Here is a 24,310-nt window from a genome sequence, read left to right as displayed (position 1 = left end):
TCTCCCTCCCTTTCAGTCACTGCAGAGGATCATCTGCCTCCATCTCACCCTATTCCTAATATGTCCTCCTTCATATATGAATCTTCTGTTTGATCATCCTCATCAACTCCTGCCCCACAGCGCCATATTCAACATCCATTGTCCAGCATATCCACTATCCCTCCTCAGCACATATCCAAACCATCTCAGCCTCGCCTTTGTAACTCTGAATCCAAAAGCTCAGGCTGAGCTGTCCTTCTGATCTACTAATTTCTAATCTTGTCTATTGTCGTCACTCCCAGTGAAAATCTCTGCCCCCTCCTGCTCAGCCGCTTTTTATTAATGCCACCGTCTCCAAGCCATACGTCATAGCAGGTCTCACTGCCATCTTGTAAACCTTCCCTTTCAGTCTTGCTGCTGTCCTTTTATTACACATCACTCCTGATACTCATTTCCATCTGCTCCACCCTCCCTGCACCCTCTTCTTCACCTGTCTTGTGCACCATCCATTGGATGGTTGACCCCTTAAAAATTGAATTGCGTCTCACCAAATGCAGTCACTGTTGCCCTCTTCACATGGACTGCTTACCTGCATATAACATAGGCCCGGTAAAATGTGATTGTTGAGTACTACATTAGGCTACCAGCAGGGAAAAAGAAACCAGAAACCTTCTGGTACCTCAAATCTGTTCTTCTCCCTACAGATTCTGCTTACACATAAGCAGATGTCATGTTTTTTTTTTGTTTGTTTGTCTTTTATAAGATTTAGGCATCTAAAAAGCAGGAATTCAAAATCAGAGACTGAGGTTTGGATTTTTAGTCTTGAAAGTAATTAGGATTTCCTGACAAAAACACGTTGGTTAAAGACATTTCAGTGTTATTAAGAGCAATGTTCATAACAGAACTGATCAGAATGTTTGAGAAACTCGTGATTTGGGGGAATTAAAGTGAAAAAATAGCACTGGATTCAACACCATGGATTTTTAACACCATTTTACCATCATGTGGCCTGCTTCTTTAGAAATCATTATTAGTTGTTTTGCAAGAAGCTCAGAGTGTGTCTGAAGGTTCACCTTCCTGTGTCTGCAGAGACTTGCTCATGTGTGCAAATTAAAACTATATGAGATGATAACTAACATAATGAATTCAGGGAATAGGTCTTATACTGTGTATTATTCCTTTGAGAACCTTCACAAGGACACATTTCTGTACATTTATTGTACTTGTCAAACAAAGTGCTGCATGTTTTAATTGTGATTATTCAGTCAGCCCTGCAACAGCAACAATTACACCATGAGTCAATCTGCTTGAGTATACAAAGATCTTGAGTGCTGAATTTACTGAGTTGTAGTAAATAAACATTGACACATATTAAATTGTTAAAACTACATAGCGCTTCAAAATAACAGAAGTGTACATGGATATTCAACACTAAGGCTCACTGTGTATATTATTATAATACAATATAAAATAATTCTATAGTCTATATTTTTATATTTGTCACGGTTCTGGGTCCGTCGGACCCAGTAGTTTGAGTTTTATTATGTTTTGGTTTTAGTTTGCATCAGGGATTGTTTTCTTGTTCTCTTGTAGTGTTGATTATGATGATGTTTATTATTTGAGTTTCATGTTTCTGTGGTGTTTAGGATTTGTTCTTCAGTTGTGTCTGCTTAGTATTTGTCTAGCTCCATGTGCCATTTTCTGTCTGTCTCTCTATGTCGAGTTTGTGTCTTAGTGTGATGGTTGCTTGTTCCTGTTTTATTGTGATGGTCTGCGTCTCATGTGAGTGTGTTCAGTTTTACCTTTGTCTCGTCTTGTTGATTATTCCCAGCTGTGTCCACCACCTGTGTGTAATTCCCCTGTGATTCTCTGTGTATTTAAGTCATGTCTGCCGTCATTGTAGTTGCTGGTCCGTCTGTGTATTCCACCCTGTGTCATCTGTGTGTTTCCCTGCTGTCAACCGCTAAGTGTTTCTGCTCATGTTCAGGTTCGTGTTCTGTAGTTAGTTTGTTCCCAGTCTAGTTAGTCATAGCTCCCTTTGCCGTTTGTATTTACTTTCATGCTCAATAAACCACCTTCACACCTTCACGACTGCCTGCGTTTGGATCCTCCTTCATTGCCTCCACACGGCTCACCTCACTCGCCGTGACAATATTTTATATTCGTCTAAGTCTATATAAAATATTTAGATGAAAGTTATTTATCTAAATATTATTTTTCAATTGATTTAGCTTATTGGTTGACTGATCTCTCTTATCTGCCTCAGCCTCGTAGCTCAAGTAATTCCAATTAAAATATTTAAATATAACTAATTAAATAAATACATAAGTAAAAATGTAGTCATCAATTATTTTCCAAAAATATGAATTAAATGATGAATATTAATTGATAACATGTGATACTCATGGTCTGTACAGCATTGGTAGAGTACAAAACAAGTGACCCAACAAAGAACACACTCCATGTACACACACACACACACACACACACACACACACACACACACACACACGTAAGATGTGGAAAGTATTAACATCTTTGTGGGGAACAAAAATTGGAGCTTTGCTATACTGGAGGGGACCGACAGCCCTTGTGGGGACCAAAGTCCCAGACCCCACGAGTTTGAATTTTTATTTTTGAGCCTCAAAATGTGGTTTTAGTGTCAGGGTTACAATTAGGTTAGGGTTAGGCATTCATTTTTGACGGTTAGGGTAAATGGATAGGGAAAGGATTATGTCAATGAGATGTCCCCAAGGATATAAATACACGCGTGTGTGTATTTATATCCCGATCATTCACCAAAAGGTTATCTTGTATTGATTGGAGATTGAAAGTGACATTGAGAAGTAGATGGATTCCTGTCTATTCCTTATCTGTTTACTGTCTCCTCCCTGCCATGCCAAAGACAGAATGGATTGGCATCTGCAGTTCTTTAGATCTTCGAGACTTTGCTGTCAGTTTAGAAAGCAGCACAGAGGGGAATTTAAGATGAGTTACTGTGTCAATTACTGGCTTTTTTAAATGGGAAAACACATCTATCGACACTACATAATGTTGAGAACATAACTGCATCTTTATTGAGTCTCCAAAATAAGACGCTGTCAGACTAATTTTCACAGTAGAAAAACAATGTGGCGAGAGCGAAACATAAGCATATCTTTATACATCATACATTTATCTACTGCAATGAAACTGACGTGTAATATATGATGATGATCAGTGTGGGATTTAGAAATTATTCAATCATTTTCACGCTTTTTCCTTGTGCCATATGATAAAGCCAATTGGGACCGTTTCTTTTGTCCATCTCTCTCTTTTTCTCTCTCTCTGCAGCCGGACAAAAGCAAGTCCTAGAAGATAATTGAAAGAGTTTTCAATTAATAAATGCGTCACTGATTTGCACTTGCAGCCCTCATCGGTGTCCCATGGTTACACAGTCTGCCTCTCTCCAAAATCCATTGTTTCAAATTGCACTTTTCATTTCACCGCCAGCTGTTTCATTCTCTACAGGTCCTTCCTGTATTCTGCTCGGCTGCTTAGTCAAGAGAAAAGAAGTGAAAAAAAAACAACAAAAAGGAAATGAAGAAATAAAAAGGAAAAAATGATCCACATTAAGCATAATGGCTACCATTTTACATTTCATCAAGTCGACTCCTGGTGGTTACTGTGAGAGAATAACTGTCCTATTTTTCTCATTTCTTCTCTATTTTTCTTTTCTCGTTGGCTAAACCAAGAAAATGAGAGCTTTTTTTGACTTAATGCTGTGAAGGTCAAATGTGCACATGCACATCTTGACTGCAGTCGATCAGTTTCTGATTATGGAGCTAAAACTGCAAAAAAGCAGGAACTAAATAAATAAATTATGACATAAATAAATGAATATGCCATGAAAGCACTAAGAATAATAAAACATGTAGGCCTTAATTACCTTGCAACATAAGTTTTGTTAAATCTGACAAGTCCCGTTGTGACCCCGGCATCGATCAACCTGTAAGTGAAACTGTATGAAACACCTTGACTACTTTTTTGAATGACAGTCTATTTAATGGCAGAAGAAATTCTTAAAGAAACATGAAAAGAAAATATTGAAATGGCCCAGGTTTGGAGAAATAAATGGGAAAATGATGGGGAACCGTGTTAAAATGCTCTGGTCATTGGGATTGGTCATTAGTTTAGTAGATAGGAGTTTCTGGTTAGGTTTTTGCGTTATTCCAGGGTTTGAAGATGTTTCTGTTTCTTGTTCTTATGAATTATTGAGTAGAATTCTGGTTTTTGTTTGGATTTTATTTGTTATTCTAGCCTCCCCAGCCTCTCCCTATCTGTTTTCTGCCTTACTGTCCGTTATCATGGCTAGGTTAGTCTCCAGTGTCCCTTATTGTTTACGTCCAGCTTCACTTTCAAGGTTAAATTTCATTGTTTTCTTGCATTAGTTTTACTTGCTTCCCCTTTGTTGTGTCTCTCTCTTTGTAACATTGCCCTTCATCATTCCCCCTTATTTAATTAATTCAATTTCAGTTCCTGTTTTACTGTGAAGATTAGTTTCCTGTGGTATCTTATTGGAGATTTACTTCCTGTGTTTTCCCCACTTTGTGGCACAGATTGCAGATTCATCTTTTTTTTTTTAATAACAAACATGTTTTATGTGAATGCTGTTTTCCTAAATACCAAAGAAAATTTAAAAAAGCATAAAAATAAATGTTTGTTTTCATGCTATAGTCTGTGTGCTCATGCATTCTACTTTGTTTTTTTTTTTCTTTTTAAATCCAATTAACTTTTAAAACTGTATTTCCAGCTGCTGTGCTGTTTGGTAATTATCTTTGGGTTTCAGTATTGATGCATAGATTAGCAGATTTTTATGAGTCACACAGTTCTTGTGGGACTAACATGTACTGTGTCAACTGATGCAATATTTTATACTATGTGAAAGTGAAAAACTTGGTAGAAATGCAGCTTTCAGTCGATATTATAAAGCTACATTTCCTTTTTTTCCACTTCCATTATATTCTGCAAAGGTCGTACTTGGGCCAAGACTTTCGCCTAAGTAAGCCTCTTGGCCTCTTACCATTGACTGCAAAAGAAAACATACTTTGTCTACACTGGATACAATTCAGATACAGAAAAGCATTTGTGCACACGGGCCTGATTCAGTCAATCACACTCTACCCCTCATGGTACGGCTCCTTTCCTGTGGATTTCTAGAAATATACTCTCAGGTATAAGGTGGGACGATTTGTCTTGATGGAAGACTTTCATATAAACCACTTTTTTTTTAATAACTGTGACACAAAGCTAACGTGTATCACCAACAGTACAAGCAGTGAAATTCAAATATACACCACAGGCCTATCACTTATATTACCTTCAGAGGCTTTCTCTCATCTATTTATGCAATCTATGTTCAGCTTAAAGTTGACATGCACTGACCTTTAAAGTTGCACTGATAAATAAAGAACCTGCTATCCATTATGTTGTTAATATTCCAGAAACCATCTGTGTGACTGCACCCACCACAAAGCTAGATACAGTACCTTGCACTCCATCTCCTTTTAACTCTGGGTGAAATGCCAGCATCCACTGACACGCTTGCAAATTACATTTCAAGCTGCAGTCTGTGGCTGGTTTACAGCACCTGATACTGCTGGCAGTGCGTTCAAGTTAGGTTTGCATTGTATTCACTCCATAGTAAACATAAAACATCTTGAGGAGATGGCGCTTGGTGCAGACTGAAGCTTTATAGAGCCAGAATTTAATCACGGGTAGAGGCTGCAAACTCGAAGAGCAGTGCTTTACCAGCCGCACGACATCTGCTGTTATAACTCAATATTTAATATTGTCACATCTCAAATGATTTTTTTTATCACATTATTTTATTGAGAAACAGTTTGTCACCTAGAGAGAGCCTGCATCATCTTGTAACAGAAATGTATAAATAACATTTTTACAGTATAAGTGAGCTGAGAAGTCTCTAGAAAAGAGCCTGTTTAGTGTAATTTAACTCAGCTTACAGTAATATGGCGTTAAATACAGGTAAATATAAGGTCGCCGAGAGAAGTTCCTTTCTTTTATCAGTGACTGCCAAAATGACTGATAACATTGTTCTATATAAAAGGACGTGTTTCTGAAATGTTCACGATTTAGTCATTGAGTCACTATAAGTACAACCGATAAATGAAAATCAAAGGAGCAAAATCAAAAAAGCAATTTTTATAACACTGTAAGTTATTAAAACACTAATTAAAGACTCATTTAAAAACTGTAAAAACTCTACACAGAAAAAGCACATGAACGAACATCATCAGACTTCAGATTATAGCAGCATGTTTAACAATAACAATTACAGATTTAGGGATTAATATGAAAAGAGTTTTCAGCAGATTTCATCAGGTTTTGCCAGTTTCTGAAATCATGGTTAGTAAATAATTTAACATTTTGCAAATTGGAGTCGAAATGAAGTAACTAATAATGAAATCGTGAGATTTTGTACAACTTTGAAATTTTTCCTACTAGGTCAAAAACGTGGTAAACAAATTAAATCTCAACAGAAATTATTTAATCACTTTGAATCTTAGCTGTAAAGTGACCATTTCTGTGTGTCTGCAGCATTTCCAGTTGACTGGTTTCTATACATAAATCTCTCGTTGGGTTGCTTCACTCCAGTCTGTGTAAAAGTCCCAAATGAGTACCCCATGTGTTCTCTCTTTATCCTGAGGTCAGGGTAAAATTAGAAGAAAAGCAAGCAAACAAACAAACTTTTAAATATGCTGCTTTATATTTTTTTCTTGAAATATTCTGCAGAATGACCTGTAATTGCGAGAGTAGGTTATTACGAGGGCATTTAAGTCAATTTTAAAGGATGGCAAAATTAGTTTTATTGGTTAGTGTTTTTGCTCCCAAATTAAAATGGAAATGAAATTTTGCTTGAATATAAGAGCTGTAAATCCTGTTTCCTCCCATCTGTACTGTAGTGTGACAGTAATATTTATTATATTATATATAATGTTGTTATACTCATGCCAACTGTGCCTACTTTACCAAATCGCTCTTGAAAACAGACTTAAAATACCAGTGAGATGGTTACCTGGTATAGTAACAGACCTAAAAAAAGGTTAAAAACTTAAACATAAAGAACCAAAAAACTATGATGCAAAACATTTGCATCTATGCAGAACTTTAAAATTAAAATCTTCGGTTTTTGACCACAGATAAAGTTTGTCTCAAAACAGAATAACACACACACACACACACGGACCCACACAAACACTTTTCTGTTCAACTTTAGTTATTTAAAGCCATCTGAACAAGTAAGATAAAGTGAAAACAAATTGTAATCTATCTGCTGCAGTGACATCAAGCTTTTTTTAAACAGTTTATTGTGCTAATTTGTGTATATGTAGCTTTCTTTCCTCCGGTTTTCTGTCTCTTCGCTCTCTAATTTATGTTGCATGAAATAACTGGAGGTGTGATGAACAGATACAAACATGATATATATGTGTGCATGAAATTATGCTAATTGCTGCTGCTGCATCATGTCAGCAGTAACTCTGAGGTGAAAAATACATAGAGTGAAAACACATCTGCAGATTATGCTCACAATAAAACCCACTCTGCTGTCAAGTTCATTCTTTGAAGAAAAGCAAATAAAATTTGTGGTGTCATTCTCAGCCTACACACACACACACACACACACACACATGCACACAATTACTCAGCTGTCAAATTTGCTTCCTGCAGTAAGGAAGTGAGCTTGCTTCCTTATACAAAACATCCTTGCACCTTTGCCGCATAACTACATACAGTCCACATATACACACACCAACACATACTAAGGCACTAATTAATGCACACAGTCTAAACCACAAAGCACTCTAATGCAAACACTTCTAATTTTGCAGTGAAACACAGCGTAGTAAGTTTTAGTTCTCCTCCTTAACTGTCTCGCTAATCAACACTTGGAACTTCCACCAGTTTCATTTGCACATTGATGCAAACACACAGCAGCCATGAAACCACACTGTAAGTGAAACTTACAGCAGGTTGACTGCAGTCAGCCATTTGTCACAGTGAAACTCCAAGTCATAGAATCGAAAGTGCAAACCAGTGATTATTCTCGCTGATCACTTGAGACCAACTGGTTCACTGTCTGAGCTGGAGAGTTCTCAGATCACATTTATTAATTAATATATATATAATATGAAAGTGGCTAACTACACACAAGAAAGTTGATTTCTTGGAGATAAGAAGAGACAGCTAACTTGGAGTGGACTTCACTCTTGGCATTGACTGTTGTTGACTTTCTGTGAGATGGAGAGTTCTCAGATCTCTCGGTTCACACTCATTGATGAAAATATATGTTACACTGTTAAAAGTGTGAACGTGGCTGGAGTGGGAATCCGTTATCTGCCCGGCAGTCTCCCTATTTTCCGGGCCAAACTACACTTATCTTCAGATTTAAGGTTGATCCTTACTACAAATCTGAAAGTTTTAATTTTTTCTGAACAGTTGCAATACATAAGACTGGAACTGAGACAGCTAACTTGGCATTGATTTTTAATTATTTTCTTGTATAAAACCAAAAATGTGGGTTGTAGCTTCAAACAAACCTTTTGACGAGGTCATAATGGTTTAGTCCGATCTTTTCAGGTAAATTAATAAGCACTGACATTTGTTTTCATGAGAAAATAAGACCACTACTATATTTTTTCTTTACTAACTCTGTGGATTTCCAACTTGTTTCCAAAAATTCATTCAGAGTTTGTTGAGGGAACCGATAAAAATGTAGGATTTCTTCAGGAATGTGACCTTTCGTTTTCGTAGACAGCTAATAACAAAAAATGCTCAGTACTGGAAGTAAATAGACTTTTGCACTGAAGATCCAGCAGCCCTGGAACCCTCAAACTTGCAGAGTTGGCCAGTCGCTCCAAAAACCTAAATTTCATGATTTTATAACTTTGCAGAGGGACATGAAGTCTACACAAATAAAGGCTGATATACACCAATAAGCCCTACTCTGAAAACCTGACGTAGATGTAACACTGTCTGCGAAGCTGGATTTAAGAAATCAGTGCTCGAATTCGAAGTTTGAAACACATGTTTAGTGCCATCTTCTGTCAGCACTGACCATGGTGTCACATGGCTGGTTGGGACTGTCCACTTTCAATCTCTGCCTCTTTTGCAGGAAGTGGCTCCTCATGTTCAGTTAGCTGCACTCACAGGGGAAAATCCAGCTGTTAGCCATAATGTTTGGGTTTGTAAAGCACTTTATAAAAAAGAACAGGGTGGAGGAGAGCCTGCTTGAGCCAGGTGACAGTTTGTTCACCAGACTGGCACAATCAACTGATATGATCAGCACTATTTAATGCAATAAAATAATCTTAATCTTCCCAGGGACATGCAGACAGTTTACAACATAACAGCCCGCTACATGCACAAATATAACTATGTTTCTTTCCAAAGCACATCTGCAGGGAAAGTAGGTTGATGTGTGTGGAGGTGGGAAAAAAGGTGAGGATGCTGATGGATCTTAGGAATTCCAATCATCTTCAGTAAGAAATTTTTATATTTTGGTGTGATAGGCATGTAGTAAACTGTTTGGTCATGTTGGGAAAAAAGAGAATATCTTATTGCATAAAATATAAGGATGCAGAAAACGTGTGCTGAACAGTGACAAAGACACCTTGGTTGCAGGTTATCGGAGTGCTAAGAAATGCATATTAGTAGCAATTCAGGAGTTTGTCCAAAATGAGATAAATTTGTCATTTCATGTCATTTCCTCAGAAACACTTATTCTTTTATTTTAAATAAGACCAAGAAAGTTGTGGCAAAATGATGACAGCCCTGTGCGGTTAATACAAGAAAAATAATTACGGTGCTCTGTTATCAAAGTCGAAATGAAATCAGCAAGTTTTATTTCCTGTGTTTATGATTTAAGAACATATGAAAAAAGAAATTTGCCAGGATAATGTTTCCAAGTTCCCCATTTTCCATTTGTGAAACGTGTAAAAAAAAAAAAAAAGGGTTCCCAAATGAAAAAACCCCCAATATACTATTTGTTGTTTTTTGCCCAACAAACATGGTTTTTTTCTCATCCGGGAAAAGATTGGGGGAAGAAAAGCTTTATTTGTTTGATGCAAAAACCTACATTTTGGCCACAGGGCAATAAAGTGCACTGTGTTTAAAGTGCTTTCAGGCAAAAAAGATTTCATGTCTTTTGTTTTAATGACTTTTAATTTCTTAATAAACTCTTAAATGCAATGCACAAACACTATATGTTTTGTGTTATTTACCTTTGCAGTGATGTCTTTCTTGTTGCTAAAAGTGAGTTTGGTTTATGTAGAGAGAGTTTTTTCCCCTGCATGTTTTGTGACACTGACTACGGAGTTAACTAATGTAAATTGTTCTCTGAATCACTACAGATGGTAATTAACTTTAGTGACTCGCATTTGTGTGACTAATCTTTAGATTCTGTTGATTTAAACTGTGTCCAGTGGTTTGCAGTTGCTTTTGTGGAAGAAGACGTCATTATTGACGTCACGCTCTTAATTAGTTTCAGATCAATAATGCTGAGCTGAAAGAAAGCCGAAACAATAAAATGCTTTTACTCCAAATTGAGGTAGTGATGCACCTTAGCCTCTTGTGGCCTTAAATAGGAATTGAAAAAAGGAACATGTTTTTCATCCATTTGTTGTCACATAAAGAAGATTACTGGAAAATGGCCCAGCTTGACACATGACAAATAATAAAGGAGCTAAAACCCTGGTAAATGTGTTTCTTTTGACGGTAGAAAGAGAGAGAGAGAAAACATGGCTATTTTTTTCCACTCACTTCTGACTTCTGTGCCGCAGTTTAGAGGGACTGGTCTCAAGCAGAGAGATACTCTGACTAATTGTAAAAGCCTTGCACTTTCAGCTGGGGTGTTTTGATGTCGAATTCAGTCACATGTGCAGCATCAAGCACATCTCCGATGGTGTTTGCGAATGAACCCCTCGATCATTATAAATAAACCCTTAATATTTCCTTCAGTTTTTTTATTCTGTCAAAGAGGCAAAAGAATTCTTTGACAGGCTTCATATTAAATCTGTTAAGGGTCAAGCTTTTCCTTCATGCCCTGTGGTCTTTCACTCCCAAAGAAGCAGGGAAGATGCAAGCCGGGCTGCCGTCCAACACAACAAGCCTTTTCACTGTACATATATATTGTGTGTGTGAGTGTATATATATATATATATATATATATATATATATATATATATATATATATAAAAAATACAAGTTTATAAGAGCTGTAGTCTTCTATTCAATGAAAAGGAAAAAATACTCTACTCCAAGTAAAGGGAAAAAAGAAATCTCACCCATGGGGAGCGATAACATCACTGGCTTCCATGTAGTTCTATTTGTTAAAGGAATTAAAAATGTCACTGAAATGTGTTGCATGCACTTTAAATGGGATTAATGAGAATTCTGTTAAAAACATGTTGTTCAGAAAAGATTACATTTTAAGGGTTTCTTCTTGTCTCAAACAATAACATGGCAACAAATAAAAGATCAATCATCCTTTAAGAATATAGAACTGTTTTCTATATGATGTGTATGCTGTCAATAATAAGTAAACAAGTTAAGGTTCTGGCGTCAGGTTTCAAAACCTGTAAAACTTATTTGGCTCTGTGCAGTCAGATGTGAGGAGAAGCTCACATGTTTCTGCTCCTGTAATGAAAACTCCAGTGAAATAATTTCAAACCTGTTATAAGCGAAAACAAATCTATACTCAGGACTCCGTGCTGATCCTTGGGCAGCTAGAAGTACACAGACTGACTCACTTTTGGGGTATATTTTATTTAGTGCCATATTTTATATAGAAAATCAAATCTAAAAGGCTTATTTATGAGATTTCAGCCAATATTAAGGAATCTTAAGGCAAGTAACAACTTTACTACTAAAACATTTATATATCCTTCCAGTCACACCTTTGGAAAACACGATCAAATTAAGTTCTGACTAAATTATTTTACCCCCTCCAAAACATCACTTCTTGAGAGCTAATATTCTGAAAGTCAACTTCTGCAATATCTGATCAAATCCGTTTGTTTACTGTGAGTGAAGCATTGCAGGTGTTCAGAATCAACTTTTCTGCTCTGCTTGCTTCTTTTCCAGCAATGACTCTGTGATCCCATTTAAAACGTAAATCACAATTAACAGCAGCACACCTTTTTATCGCCTTCATATCTAGAGGCCAAGCACTCTCAGTGCAAGAGTCCAATTGTATCTGCTCCATTTATTACTGTTATTTCAGTGCTTTCCCTGTTCCTGGCTTGATATGGAAACATCTTTGCTGTAGAATCTTCTGCCTTATCAGCACCTATTGAACTGGTGAGAAGCACTTTGTTATGTAGTTGTTCACAAAATCACCTGTAACACCACTGGTTATTGAGACCAACCGATGAGCTGAAGGAACATTTTTAAACTTAAAGTTCAAACAGGGAGTTTGCTTTGATTTCACCTCTTTTGTTCTTATCTGTTTGATCTTCAAATCAGGAAACACACATTTAAAACTACATATGCTGCATTAAAGTGCTCTATACTGTATATTAGGTTCAAGGCTTCTCATTTCTCAGTGTCTCTGATCACTTCTTTATGTTGTGATTGTAGGTCTAGCGCACTTCCTGAAGCATTTCCTGCCAAACTGCATTAGAGTTTAAAAAAATGCTTCCCAACAGTGAATTGGGATTCTATCATGAATGAGAGGCAGAGATCCATCAAATAGATCTCTTATAAAGATATACCAGCTTCTTCTGGATGAGTCCCAGTATATGTTTGGGGCAGTCACTTGGGGAAAAAAAAGTATTTTATTAAAACGTAATAATCTAAAAAATAACCCATAGCAGAAATAATTTGTAATCATAGTTTTAACCAGGATGTGTCATTGACCAGTTGATCCAAAACCCCATTATGAAACCAAGAAAAAAAATTGCGAAACCAACTACAATCTAAAACAGAGTGAAACCCACTAAAATAAAACCATGACCCTGACCAAGCAATCCTGACCTACCTTAAATCTTCCTGGTCATGATGCCTAAAATTTCAAGGTGCTTGAAATATTCCTCAGATTTTTGTCTACATTAGCATGATAGTATAAAGCAGCTGCTGCAGATTTTCACATCCATGCCACGTCCAAATGTGCACTATTGGATTGAGATCTGATGACTTTGGAGGCTATTTGAGTTACAGTGAACTCATTGTAATGCACAAGAAACCAATTTGAGATGATTTGAGCGTTGCAATATGGTATGTTATCCTGCTGGATTTAGCCATCAAAAGATGAACACTTTGTGGCCATAAAGGGACAGAAATGGTCAGCAACAATTCTAAGGTAGACTGTTGTGTTTAAGCAATATTCATTTGGTACTCAGGGGTAAAATATAAACCCAAAAAAATATTCCCCACCATTACACCACAATCAGCAGCCTGAATTGCTGATATATGTCAGGCTGGATCCTTGCTTTCAAGATGTTTGTGCCAAATTCTGACCCTACTGTCTGAATGTTGAAGCAGAAATCCATTCGACTTACCAGACCTGGCAAAGTTGTCCATCTTCTATTGTGAAATTTCCATCAAGGGTTAACATGTTGTGCATTAAGATGAGTTTTTCTGCATGGCTTGGTTGTAACAAGTAGTCATGTACTTCAGTTTTTGTTGCTTTCCTTATAGCTCAAAGCAGTCTGGCCATTCTCCTCTGACATCAGCCGGGCTGTTTACTGGGTAGTTCGCCTTTTTTTGGACCATTCCCTGCAAACTCTAGAGACGGTTGTGTGTGAAAATACCACTAGCTAAGCAGTTTCCAAAATATGCAGACCTGTGTATTTGGAACCAACAACTTTGCCTTGTTGAAAGCAATTTAAATGCTGAGCATGTTGGCGTGCCCACAGTAAAGTTAAAGCATTCATCTTTATTTTTCATTAGATCGTTTTCAAGCTAAATATTTGTAGAAATATATTGGGTTGGCAAACCACAACCACATAGTGATTTCACCATTAGAGAATGCATCTCTGCAGACAGATGGAGAAAACCTGTAACCAGCAGATCATGAAATCTTAAACTGCCAATAGGATGCTGAAATCCAGAATGTAAAATCTGATACCATTACCAGCTCTCTTGTTTTACACAAGTGCGTCATTCTCAGTTGGAGCACATTTTGGGTTTTGAGGATGTTTTGGTTAAACGCTTCTCATTTGTGCAGTTGCCAAATCACAGTGCTTGGAGCCTTTAAAGGCACGATACTGAGTCATTCGAAGATCTGAGAGATTCATCCCTTAGCATCAATTTTGCATTTAGGATTAATGAGAAATCCAAAGATATATTTAGGTTCACAAGGAGTTAAAGGCTGCTTTACATCAAAAACTAGTAAAGTGATGTCAGCGCTTTGGGCATGATGTTTTTTGGTTGGTACAACATAAAATCAGAACTGTTTTCCACACAAGTTGAAACATCAGAGAGGCTTTTGATTCGACGCAAAGCAAAGCAAAGAGATTATAAGGGTCATTCGGGCAGGGGGAAATAAAAGCTTGAATATTTTTCACCGAAAAGATGAATGATTAAAAATGGCTTTATTAGGGCAATGGATAAAAAGCTTACAGAGTTCTCTTTGTCTGAACATCAATGTAAAGGTCACCATCAAAGAAAAGGTTTAGCAGTTGATACATTGCCATGTTCATTCTAAATCAAGTGAAAGAGTTGGCTCTCTTGCAACACAAGGGTCTATTTTGATCCAGTTCATTAAAGAAACGCTCCCTGAATCTTTAGTGTATTGAGATTTCTTTCTTTTCTTTTTTTTGTTGAAAATCATTGAATAGAAGATAACTCTTTACCCTGATGAGAAGAAGGAATGCAGAGCAGTACTTAAGCTGAAGAGCTTTGTGAAGCCATGATGTCTTGAGGAGAGACAAGGACAAAAAAACATTTGTCCACTGTCAAGGAAACTTGACAGTTAAAGTACTAGTTCTGCTATTAACTCTGATGAGACAAGAAAACAGACAAGAAAAAAGGCCAAAACCATTTTTAACTGTGGAAAGTAAGTGTGTAACTCAGGAGTGTAGCTGAACAACTCCTGTTTTTAACATTTTTCAGATCACTGGTTTGGTTTAATGGCTTGCAAATGTACTCTTTTGATTCTCCCAATATTTTCAACAAAAACATTAGCAAACAGGAATGTTAGGAAATGAATAAGCAGTGAAAAAAAAGCTTTACCAATGAAGCCAAATGTTTCAAATTAATCTGCAGCAGATGATGTGCAGAAGAACATGTGCAAAGATATCTTATACAGCAGCGATTCTGAATTGGAGTTATTTTTGCTGAGGTCAAGAGGTGCCCAAAATATTGTGGAAAAGTTCAGCAAACTCTAAACAATGTATCTAAATATATGTGTGTTTGAGATTGTGTTGAGTCGAGTCACTTTCAAAACTAGTTGGAGACCACAAAAAACAACATGGATACAAAAGGAAAAATGCAGAGTTTCTTGAATGAGCACTTCAACTCATCTTGCGGGGCTGTGTGTGTGAAAAAATGAGAGAAATACGTGAAGTGATTCATCTCAATCTATTGAAGATTTCCCGCATGCAAAAACACAAGTGAAAAGCTTTCATTTGAAATGAATAGCCATTCATATGAGTGCACATCTCCAGAACCTGAAATAACCTGGATGAAAAAAAAAGCCATGACGAATTACATCCCTAAGTATAGCACAGAACACTGCAAGAGCAGCACTGTGGGAGAAGAGGAAGGTATCCGGAGAAGCAGGAAAGCAGGACGGTGCTGCGTTAAGTAAATTGGTTACAGAGCACAATGAGATCTCCTCTAACCAGTGTTGGAAGGAAGAAACTTTATCCACATCTGCTGAAGTCTCAGCTGGCCCGGCAGAGGCTCGGCTTTAACTGGATTAACAAGAAAAGCCAAGCTCAATAACTAATAGGCCTCTTCTTCTTCTCGCTTTACTCTCTTCCCCTCTATCCCCTTCCCTCTCATTCTCTTTCTGTCTTGCCGTCTTCCTCTTCCTTTAAACCAAAGCAGAGAAAGATAATGCAGAACACTTTTATGCCTTCTACTGAATTAAACATGCCAGGAACAGCTTGTACTGGGTGCTAAAGGAGAAGCAAAGAGAGATGGAATATGAAAAAGGAGAATATATACAATTCCGCCCCTGCACAAGGGTCTCTGGAGGACTGCTGAACATTTCTTTACAATTAAAAAGATCTGTCGCAGATAGACTGCGCTGAAGAAAGCTAAACAGGACAGGCTTTTTTCACTAATTGGCCGGGTTGAAAAGGACTGTCAGTTGTTGTTGGGTGGAAGCTGCCAATCGCCAAGTGGAGAGGTGGCATAGTACTCAGAAAGACTCCTTAGAGACTTCCTACACACCTCAAGCTTTCATTGTCAGAGCTGTAAATTCCATCTTGCCAATCTCTTATTCCTTTCACACACATTGCCATCTTTGTGCTGCAGCCAACCAATTGGGCTCCACAACCAACAAATCTGCCCATCTCTAACTCCAGGCTTGATGGTGAATAAATGACAGTGTTTCAAATGTTTCTGGTCTCAGGTGGTTTACAAAAAAAACCTGGAGATGTCTTCTCATCCTCTCTGCAGGAGCTGAGGTTTCAGTTGCTGTTCTGTCTCGTCTTTTCTGACTCTCAGTTTCTCTGATCTGAGAAGAAAAAGTCCTCCTTTCTCTCTCCTCACTCCAGGCCTATTTGGCATTCCCCAGGCGGAGCATTGAGCTACCACCCTCATTCTCGATCCTCCCCTCCCTTCGTTCCAGTCTCTTTCCCTCCGACAGAGCCAAGTGACCTGTTACAGTGTGCTTTGCTTAGCTTGTGTGTCGCACACACAGCAGCAAGGACGAGACTTTACAGGGGTTGCATTCAGGACCACAACCTCCCAGAGCACGCACCATGTGAGTCAGGGTGGCAAACAAAAGCTCAGAAGAGGACATTTGTAACAAGTATGGCCCCATTTCCAACTCACTGGAAAGGCCAAGAGTAGTCCGATTCACTTAATATAAAAAAGTCATATTAGCATATTTTTAAATCATATACAGTAAATCTGAAAACAGAATTTCGATGTGTGATTTTTTTTCTTCTTCTTGTTAAGTTTCTATAAGCAGATGTTCTTGAGGGACGCTACAAAACTTTTTGCATCCTGTATAAAATTTTGATGTGTATCTGGATGATGGAAAAGCACCTAGTATTGGAAGGTGCGAAATCAAACAGAATGCATTATTAGAACTGACATTTTTGGAGGTTGTCTGACTTGAACTGCGATTGCAAATCTTCCAGGTGAAAATGCAATGGTCTTTTCTCATTTCTTCATTTTGTTCCTGTTCGCCTGCCTTTTTTCCCCCTGCCTGTGTATTGTGCAGGTTCCAGAAATGAATCTTAAGAAGTGAGAAGGCTTACAGGAGAAGATGCCAGATAAGATGCACGGGTGTATCTTTTGTGAAAGTCTTTTTAACTGTGATGTATAAAAACAGGTGCAACATGGAGCTGGAAAACACAAACCATGTTTCTTTTGTTTTTGTAAGTTGTCTTATTTAACTGATATAAACCTTTAAAATGAAGCTAGTTTGTCCAGTTTCAATATATGCCAAATGCCTCAACTCGTCTCTCCTCTGGTCTCTTCCTTGTCTTCTTTGCTTGCATCTAAGGTGGCTAAGGTATGAAGAGAGGAGTTGAGGAAAGTAATTAAGCATGTTACCTAAGGATGTAATCTTGCCTCTTCCTGCAAGCTTAGGTTTGGTTAATAAGTCTGCACAAAAAGTGATTACTGTATAATTAAATGTCTTTCTAATGCACAATGTCCCTTGTTCAGTAACAGTTTACAAAAGTGTCATTTTAGTCACATTTTCCTCACTTCTTTGCATGCAAATGCAGTTAGAATCAAAACTGTTAGAATATGTTTAAATAAAAGGTCTAAATCCAGAGGTCTGTGGATTGAAAGCCATTATCCAGATACAAATCCCACATTAATGCCAGCTTTAAATGGGGCATTGTGCTGCATGGCAAGCAAAAGCATTACATGCTGTGTAAGCAGATGTAACAATGTGCAAAAGTATGAACTTAAAGGACACTGTTGTAACACATAGAGCGTACTGCTCCTTAAAATCGCAAAACCTGTGGGTCCTGTGGCCCGTCTGTTAAAGAGGCTAAATATCCAGAGCAGGTGCACTGCACTACATTGTGCTGTGAAATGTGCTGAGTTCTAAGAAAACCCTAAAAGAGTTGTGAGAGTCTGATATTTATAGTCTAATAAGACAGCTCTGCTTAATTAATTACCAGTTTTTCCACAGGGAATTATCTCAGAAAGATTTTCTTTTATTGAAAATGGGTTGTGCAAAAACAAAAGTTATGAATGATGATGAGTTTTCTCACTAAGGGTGCATCCATGGTACAAGACTCCGGGACTAATTAGGCGCAAAGTTGTGATCACAGTCAACTGTTTAAAATTATGGCGCTGTGAGAACCCCTAAGAGAAAAGATGCGTCGAGGCATGCATTGGCCAAATTGAGGGTAAATATGCTGGAGGGGCATGAAAGCGAGTGCCTCCAAAAAAGTTTCATTTTCAGGGTGAAAATCATTAACACATTATACAGTAAAAAAGGAGGGGCTTATTTTCACTTGGAAAATACAGAAATGCATTAAAAAAATATCTCTTAGTACTGAATAAGATACATTAGACGATACAGTGTATCTGAAGCATGACAATCAGAAAATGACTTTTTCATATTTTGGAGTTCCAGAGTTTAAAAGTAAGGACCTTGGAGCATGCATGCACCCGACGGAGTAGAAAATACACTTAAATACTTAAACCCAAACTTCTCTCCAGGGATACAATAAACAAGTCCTACTACATGTAGTACATGTGACAACCAAAAGAACACCATGGCTGCTTCTGAGATTAATTGGCAACTTGTCAAAACACACTGTGAGGCTTCATGAAATGTCTGCACTGAAATGCTTTGTAACATAGCAGATAGGACTGTCTCAATTACAGAACAACAGATTGCACAGCGCATAATGTTCAACAACAATCAACAACAAGGGACCTGCTCAGGACTTGGGTGGGAGTAGAGCTGATACAGTCTTCTTAAAAACACACGCACACACACACACACCAAAAAAAATCAATAAGGTTTTGACTTTTAAATATCTCTGCTTTCATTTCACAAACAAGTCCATGTTCAGATCTACAACCCACAGATATTCCATGTTGGGCAATAATGTCTTCGTTATTCATGACAAAATACTCTTACAAAGCACTTAGACATAAAAAATAATCATAATGAAATACGATAGATTTACAATGTAAATTTGAAAAATAACTTTCTATAAACGGTCCCCGCTCTAAATGTACTGACTGCTCCGTGATTAACTATAATCACATTCCTTAAAGATTCCCTTTTTTCATAAATATTTCTAAAATACTCTATAGTGTAAATGACTGTTAATACCAAACTGTTTTTCATTTCTGGATTTACTGACTGTACTCTCAGCTGCAAAACAAACACCACCCGAATCAAACACAGCACATCTATAGTAATCCAGTGCGTGTTTGTGATGTAGCATAGGGAGCTTGAAAAGCAGAAGATGTGCTCAGTTCAGCTGCTGAAGCATCTAGGCACCACTCCTCTATTACGCTTTAACTGTGTCCTTGTTGGCTGTCGTTGCATCTCAAAAGACGTCTGTCTGAGCTGTAAGATTTCCCTGCCCAGATCTTCCAATTGTGCCATCGCAAGCAGTTTGGCATAATAAAGACAAGTGATTCAAGACTTAATTAAAAAAAACACACACATACACACAAAAGACCATTTGGATGTCTAACAATAAAAATATGAGCAGGAAAAACCTTTGAATCAATAAGGCAAAAATGTTCCAACAATATATGAGCTCAGTGTCAGTTTCCAATTCTTGTTATGTCTTAACAAATGTGTTGGAAAAAATCCATTCTACCAACAGTTCAGAGAAGTACCTTAATAAAACAAAGTCAAACAAAAATCATGAAAATATGTAACCTTTTCCAATGCATATTTGCACGTTCAAGAAATTCCCCGGCACTATTATCTTCCGGAAAAGTGAAACGTCTGCGCCCCGTCAACAGATGGGTCACTTATTTTAACCAGACATGTACCACTACCTGTACTTCTGCAGTGGACAAGAAACAAAGGCTTAAGAGTTTAGGATTTAATTTTGAATGTTTTCACATCCTCTCTTGAAATATATCTTGGACTGTGTCTTTCTGTCCAATCAGAGCTCCGAACACGGAATAATCCGCTACATGGCGTAAGAACATTCGGCGGGACATGGAAAATGAATACATGAAATACAGCAGCCCCCAACAAAGCTGGTGAATATTTTGCCTTATTGAATGCGACCCAGATAGGAATATAAATACAAGTTATCCCCTTCTCCCTGCACACAGTCATTGCGGCAGTCTAAGCCGCCCATTATGTAAATAAAGAAAGCCCAGAATGAGAGGGAGAGATGTAATGTGTGTGGGACAGAGTGAAAGGACAATATACAAATAGCTTAGAATTCATGTGGAACAGAACGAGATGGCGTGGATAGAAAAGGGGGGAAATAAAGATGGCGATAACACGGAGAAAACTAAACTGGAAAGGGAAAAAGTTGAGTCGGAAACAAATAATCTTTTTTAAATTCATTAAATGAGTCATTACCGATCCAATGTGGAACTGTGTGAAACCCCCGAGTGTGTCGGTGCATCTTTTCCTTAGCGAGATCAACACCATTACACAACAGTAACAACAACAACTAGAACAACAACAACAACAATAACAACAACTGTGCTATCGTGAAACGGCGCCCAATATATAGATGATGCACATCATTAACACCACAGCCAGCCACACATTAGCACATACTGTTAAGTCTGTTATGTTACTCAGTTTGGTGGCTCTCGCTTCAGCGGCACCCATCAGGAAACCATGTGGTGTCGCGGGGTGCAGCGGGAACCCGGAGTCACAGTAAGCCCAAACAAAGTCGTCTCTGGGATTAACAGAAACAAGTTTGGCCTTTTCAAGTTTCGAAATGCCTCGAGTGAAGTCAGAAGAGCTGGCATCTCCATCGCGTCAGCAAGATCCACAGAAGCCTTTCGGACAGTTTAACACAGAGTTCAACGTGATGACGATTTTTATTTTCTTTTGAAGCAGAAAGGCGAGTTTTGGATAGTGGTGATTTTTTCTTAAGTGATTATGGTGCTTCAGATTTTGCTGATTACATTTTCTGGTAAGGTATAAAATACAAACAGTTTAGTCACTCAGCACATAATCACACAGCAAAGCTGAAGAAACAAGAACGTAGCAATAAGCAGCATTGCGTCAGAGTTACTGTAGCTTTTTTTGCTCTTGGCAGTATTTTTTTATTCCCGTGACACTGAATCCAATCTTCTCCATGGCACAGTTAAACACAGTCACATATTCAGCCACAGTGCACTATTTCCACTGCAAGTCTTCCTTTATCAGCCTAACAACAACCTTTTATTATTTTTCGCTAAATCCACCTTTTATCAAAGTATACGGTCACTGTCAGGCTGAGAGGATATAACTGATGGCAGATCTTTAATCAGGTTGAATGATAAGCAGGCAGGTGTCTAGCTAATGGAGGTGATGCTGATTTGTTTAGAGGTGAAAGGGGCTGGCTCGGATGCACCACTTCCTCCACTATATCTCCTTTCCTTATCTTCAGCCTTTGCCATTTCCATCCGTCCCCTTCTTCCTCAGACGTAAATGGCAGTCCGGGAAATAACAGAGCCGTCTCTCTGAGACTCCATGTCGTCGTCCAGGTACACATCCATTTCTTCGCCAGCGTGGCCTCGGTGGACGTGATAGGCTGGAGGCAGAATGTTTCCGCCTCCGCCCGCTCCTCCAAATCTGTCGTATCGCTCCTCTTCTTCCTCCATGCTGTCATCGAGGTCAAACTTCCTCCTCTCAGCTTCATCCATCTCACTGCTAAGAAGGATGTCATGGGCAGTAGGAGCGTTGCCGGTTGAGGCGTGGTGGAGATGATGATGGTGGTAGTCGTTGGCCTTTTCTGTTAGAGTTCCCGTGGCATCGCAGCCCTCCCGATACGTGTAGATGGGCCCGTTGTTGTTTGTGCCAGTCCCATTCTTGCTGCTGTTGTTACCGGAGTTGCTGAAGAGCAGACGGGCTTTGTTGCCATAGTCTCCGCCATTGCTTCCACCGCTGCCTGTTGCAATGGAGTCCCCACTGCTGGGGTACCCGCGCCTCTGCTGCCGGCGGCTACGGGTCAGGAGGACGGCAATGAGCGCAACAACCAATAGCAGAGCCAGAAGGGAGCCGATCACTGCGCCTGCCACTACACCGGCACTGGATGGATCCTCCAAGGCTTCTGCAGAGGGGATGAAGGGGTTGGAAGGAGGGATGGAAAAATGGGTGGAGGAAAAGAAAAATGAAGGAAATGACGGCTGTTTTGGAGGAGGTATTGACAGTTCTTCTCTTATTGTGAGTGTGCTGTAGTGATAGGAGTAGTGTCTTCTTCTACGTGTGTTACAATCCTCTTACAAGTGTGTGGTAATGTTCTTCTCAGTGTAATCCCTTGGTGAGGGTGCAGTCAGTCATTGCTGGGATCAGGCTGAATGGCACTCATTCATTCTCTCCCAGAGGCTTGTTGTGCTGCATTTTTCAGACATTTTGCTCTATATGCATTTCAGTCCAGCTGCTGGCACTTCAGTTTTTGCTGCCCTTCCCCCCTTTGCCAGCTGGGGCAAAGCCTTTACTACTGAGATGATCCTTGGTTCTATACTTCATGTTGGTGTGAGCCAGGTTTGCCTCTCCACACGTTTCAGTTGAAGATTGAAACAAAAATGAGAGAAGGATTTAGAAAAAAAGCGGTTTATTTCGAGTATTGTGCCGACTTTGCCGCAGGTTAGAGGTTTAGAGCCAGCAGAGTCACACAGACAGACACACAGAGACAGATACACAGGACAGACAGGCAGAGGAGTTACTTGGAAAGGGTTAAATAAGAGCACAGTCATTACTGTTAAGTGCCACAATGCTTAATCCCTTCTATATTTACCCTCTCTTTCTTTCCTACTCTCAATTAAAACCCCTCCTTATTCCTTTCCTTCCTGCTTATCATCCCATCCTCTGCTTGAACCGCGTCCTTCGTCTGCCTCCCTTATTGGTCAGCTAGTCAAACCACAGGGAGAGCGATCGCCCGCTGTCAACCCAGGACCAAATCCAGATCTCACTGATCAGCAGCACACGAAGGTAAAAGGTTCACACTGTGGAGCAAGACTCCTACCAGGACATGTTTAAAAGGATTCTATGTAGGAGTATGACAGAGAGAAAAATGGGTAGGATTTGTACGGAAAGATTCACGCTGGGCTAAAAAGTGGAGAGAGAGAAAGTCTCAAACCAGGAAAGGAGAAGTGTTGAGTATTAGTGCAAAACTGCACAAGGCCAGCTAATATGATTCTCTTTTCTTTTATAATTTCTTGTCTGCGAATCACATTCAGATATTTCTTTGGGGTGCAGCAAGGGCAGAGAAACGTGGAACAGCAGGGGAATCTGAGCCCCTTCCTGCTTTATGCAAATAACAGCAATGTACTGCCAGCACTCCTGGCAAACACAGCAGTGAATGCCAATCAAACAATCTGAGGTTGGCTGAAATGATCATTGTGTGGGGTTACATGCCAGGGCAGCGCCACTGAGGCAGTGACGTTCTTTTTTCTTTCAGTGAAATCACATTGGACATCAAATAATGATGTGTATGGAGCTAGCGAGCAGGAGTTCTGCTAACAAAACCAGTGGGGGGGTGTCACTATAAGTGAGCCTGGATAGAGAGCCTGTGATTCATACAAATTGTTCATTCTGATGGTGTAGGAGAAAAAAGAGTGGAGATAAAAGCAGAGAGGAATTGAGCAAGAGGAGAGAAAAAGGACTAGGAAGAGTGTTTGGGAGAGAGACAGAGAAGAGCAGACAAGAGGGGAAGGGAGATAAAAGGAGAGGTCTCAGTTTGATTTCAAACACACTTGCTCTGGTCTCACATGGGGATGCATTAGGGTTATGCCAGGGTGAGACAGACGGGTTGGGCAAATGAGGCGGGGCTCTAGGGACAGGATATGATGTCTAAATTAGGGGACAGTGTCTGGTAATATCCAATTGAAGTGACAGAAGGCATTAAGGATGATGAATCCAACTTTCCCTGTCCTAGTTTCCTCTCTCTTTGCAAACTTACAGATTGGCATGGAAACACAACATGTGGGCCAAAGTGTTATTTATATTTATTGTGCCATTTATATTTTAAGCATTAGT

At 38.9% G+C, this 24,310-nt stretch overlaps 1 protein-coding gene across 3 annotated transcripts in view; it reads right to left on the bottom strand.

Moving 5' to 3' along the window:
• pvrl2l (PVR cell adhesion molecule related 2 like) overlaps nt 1-24,310 on the bottom strand; it is a 325,857-nt gene that overhangs the window by 124,832 nt on the left and 176,715 nt on the right. Inside the window, exon 7 of one of the 3 annotated variants that reach the window (XM_085445879.1) lies at nt 18,221-22,382. The exons of the other annotated variants lie outside the window; for them this stretch is intronic. Within the exon in view, the coding sequence (XP_085302005.1) occupies nt 21,751-22,382 (632 nt within the window). The 3' untranslated portion in view covers nt 18,221-21,750. Of the gene's footprint in view, nt 1-18,220; nt 22,383-24,310 lie in introns of those variants that run through there. 3 annotated transcript variants of the gene reach the window in all.

This window comes from Copadichromis virginalis, linkage group LG22 (assembly GCF_057382275.1).
Source record: "Copadichromis virginalis isolate Kocher_CV1m ecotype Utaka linkage group LG22, C_Virginalis_male_GT1.1, whole genome shotgun sequence".
Classification (NCBI taxonomy): domain Eukaryota; kingdom Metazoa; phylum Chordata; class Actinopteri; order Cichliformes; family Cichlidae; genus Copadichromis; species Copadichromis virginalis.
Note: the sequence above shows the minus strand (reverse complement) of the source record. Positions and strands in the feature narration are given on the sequence as shown.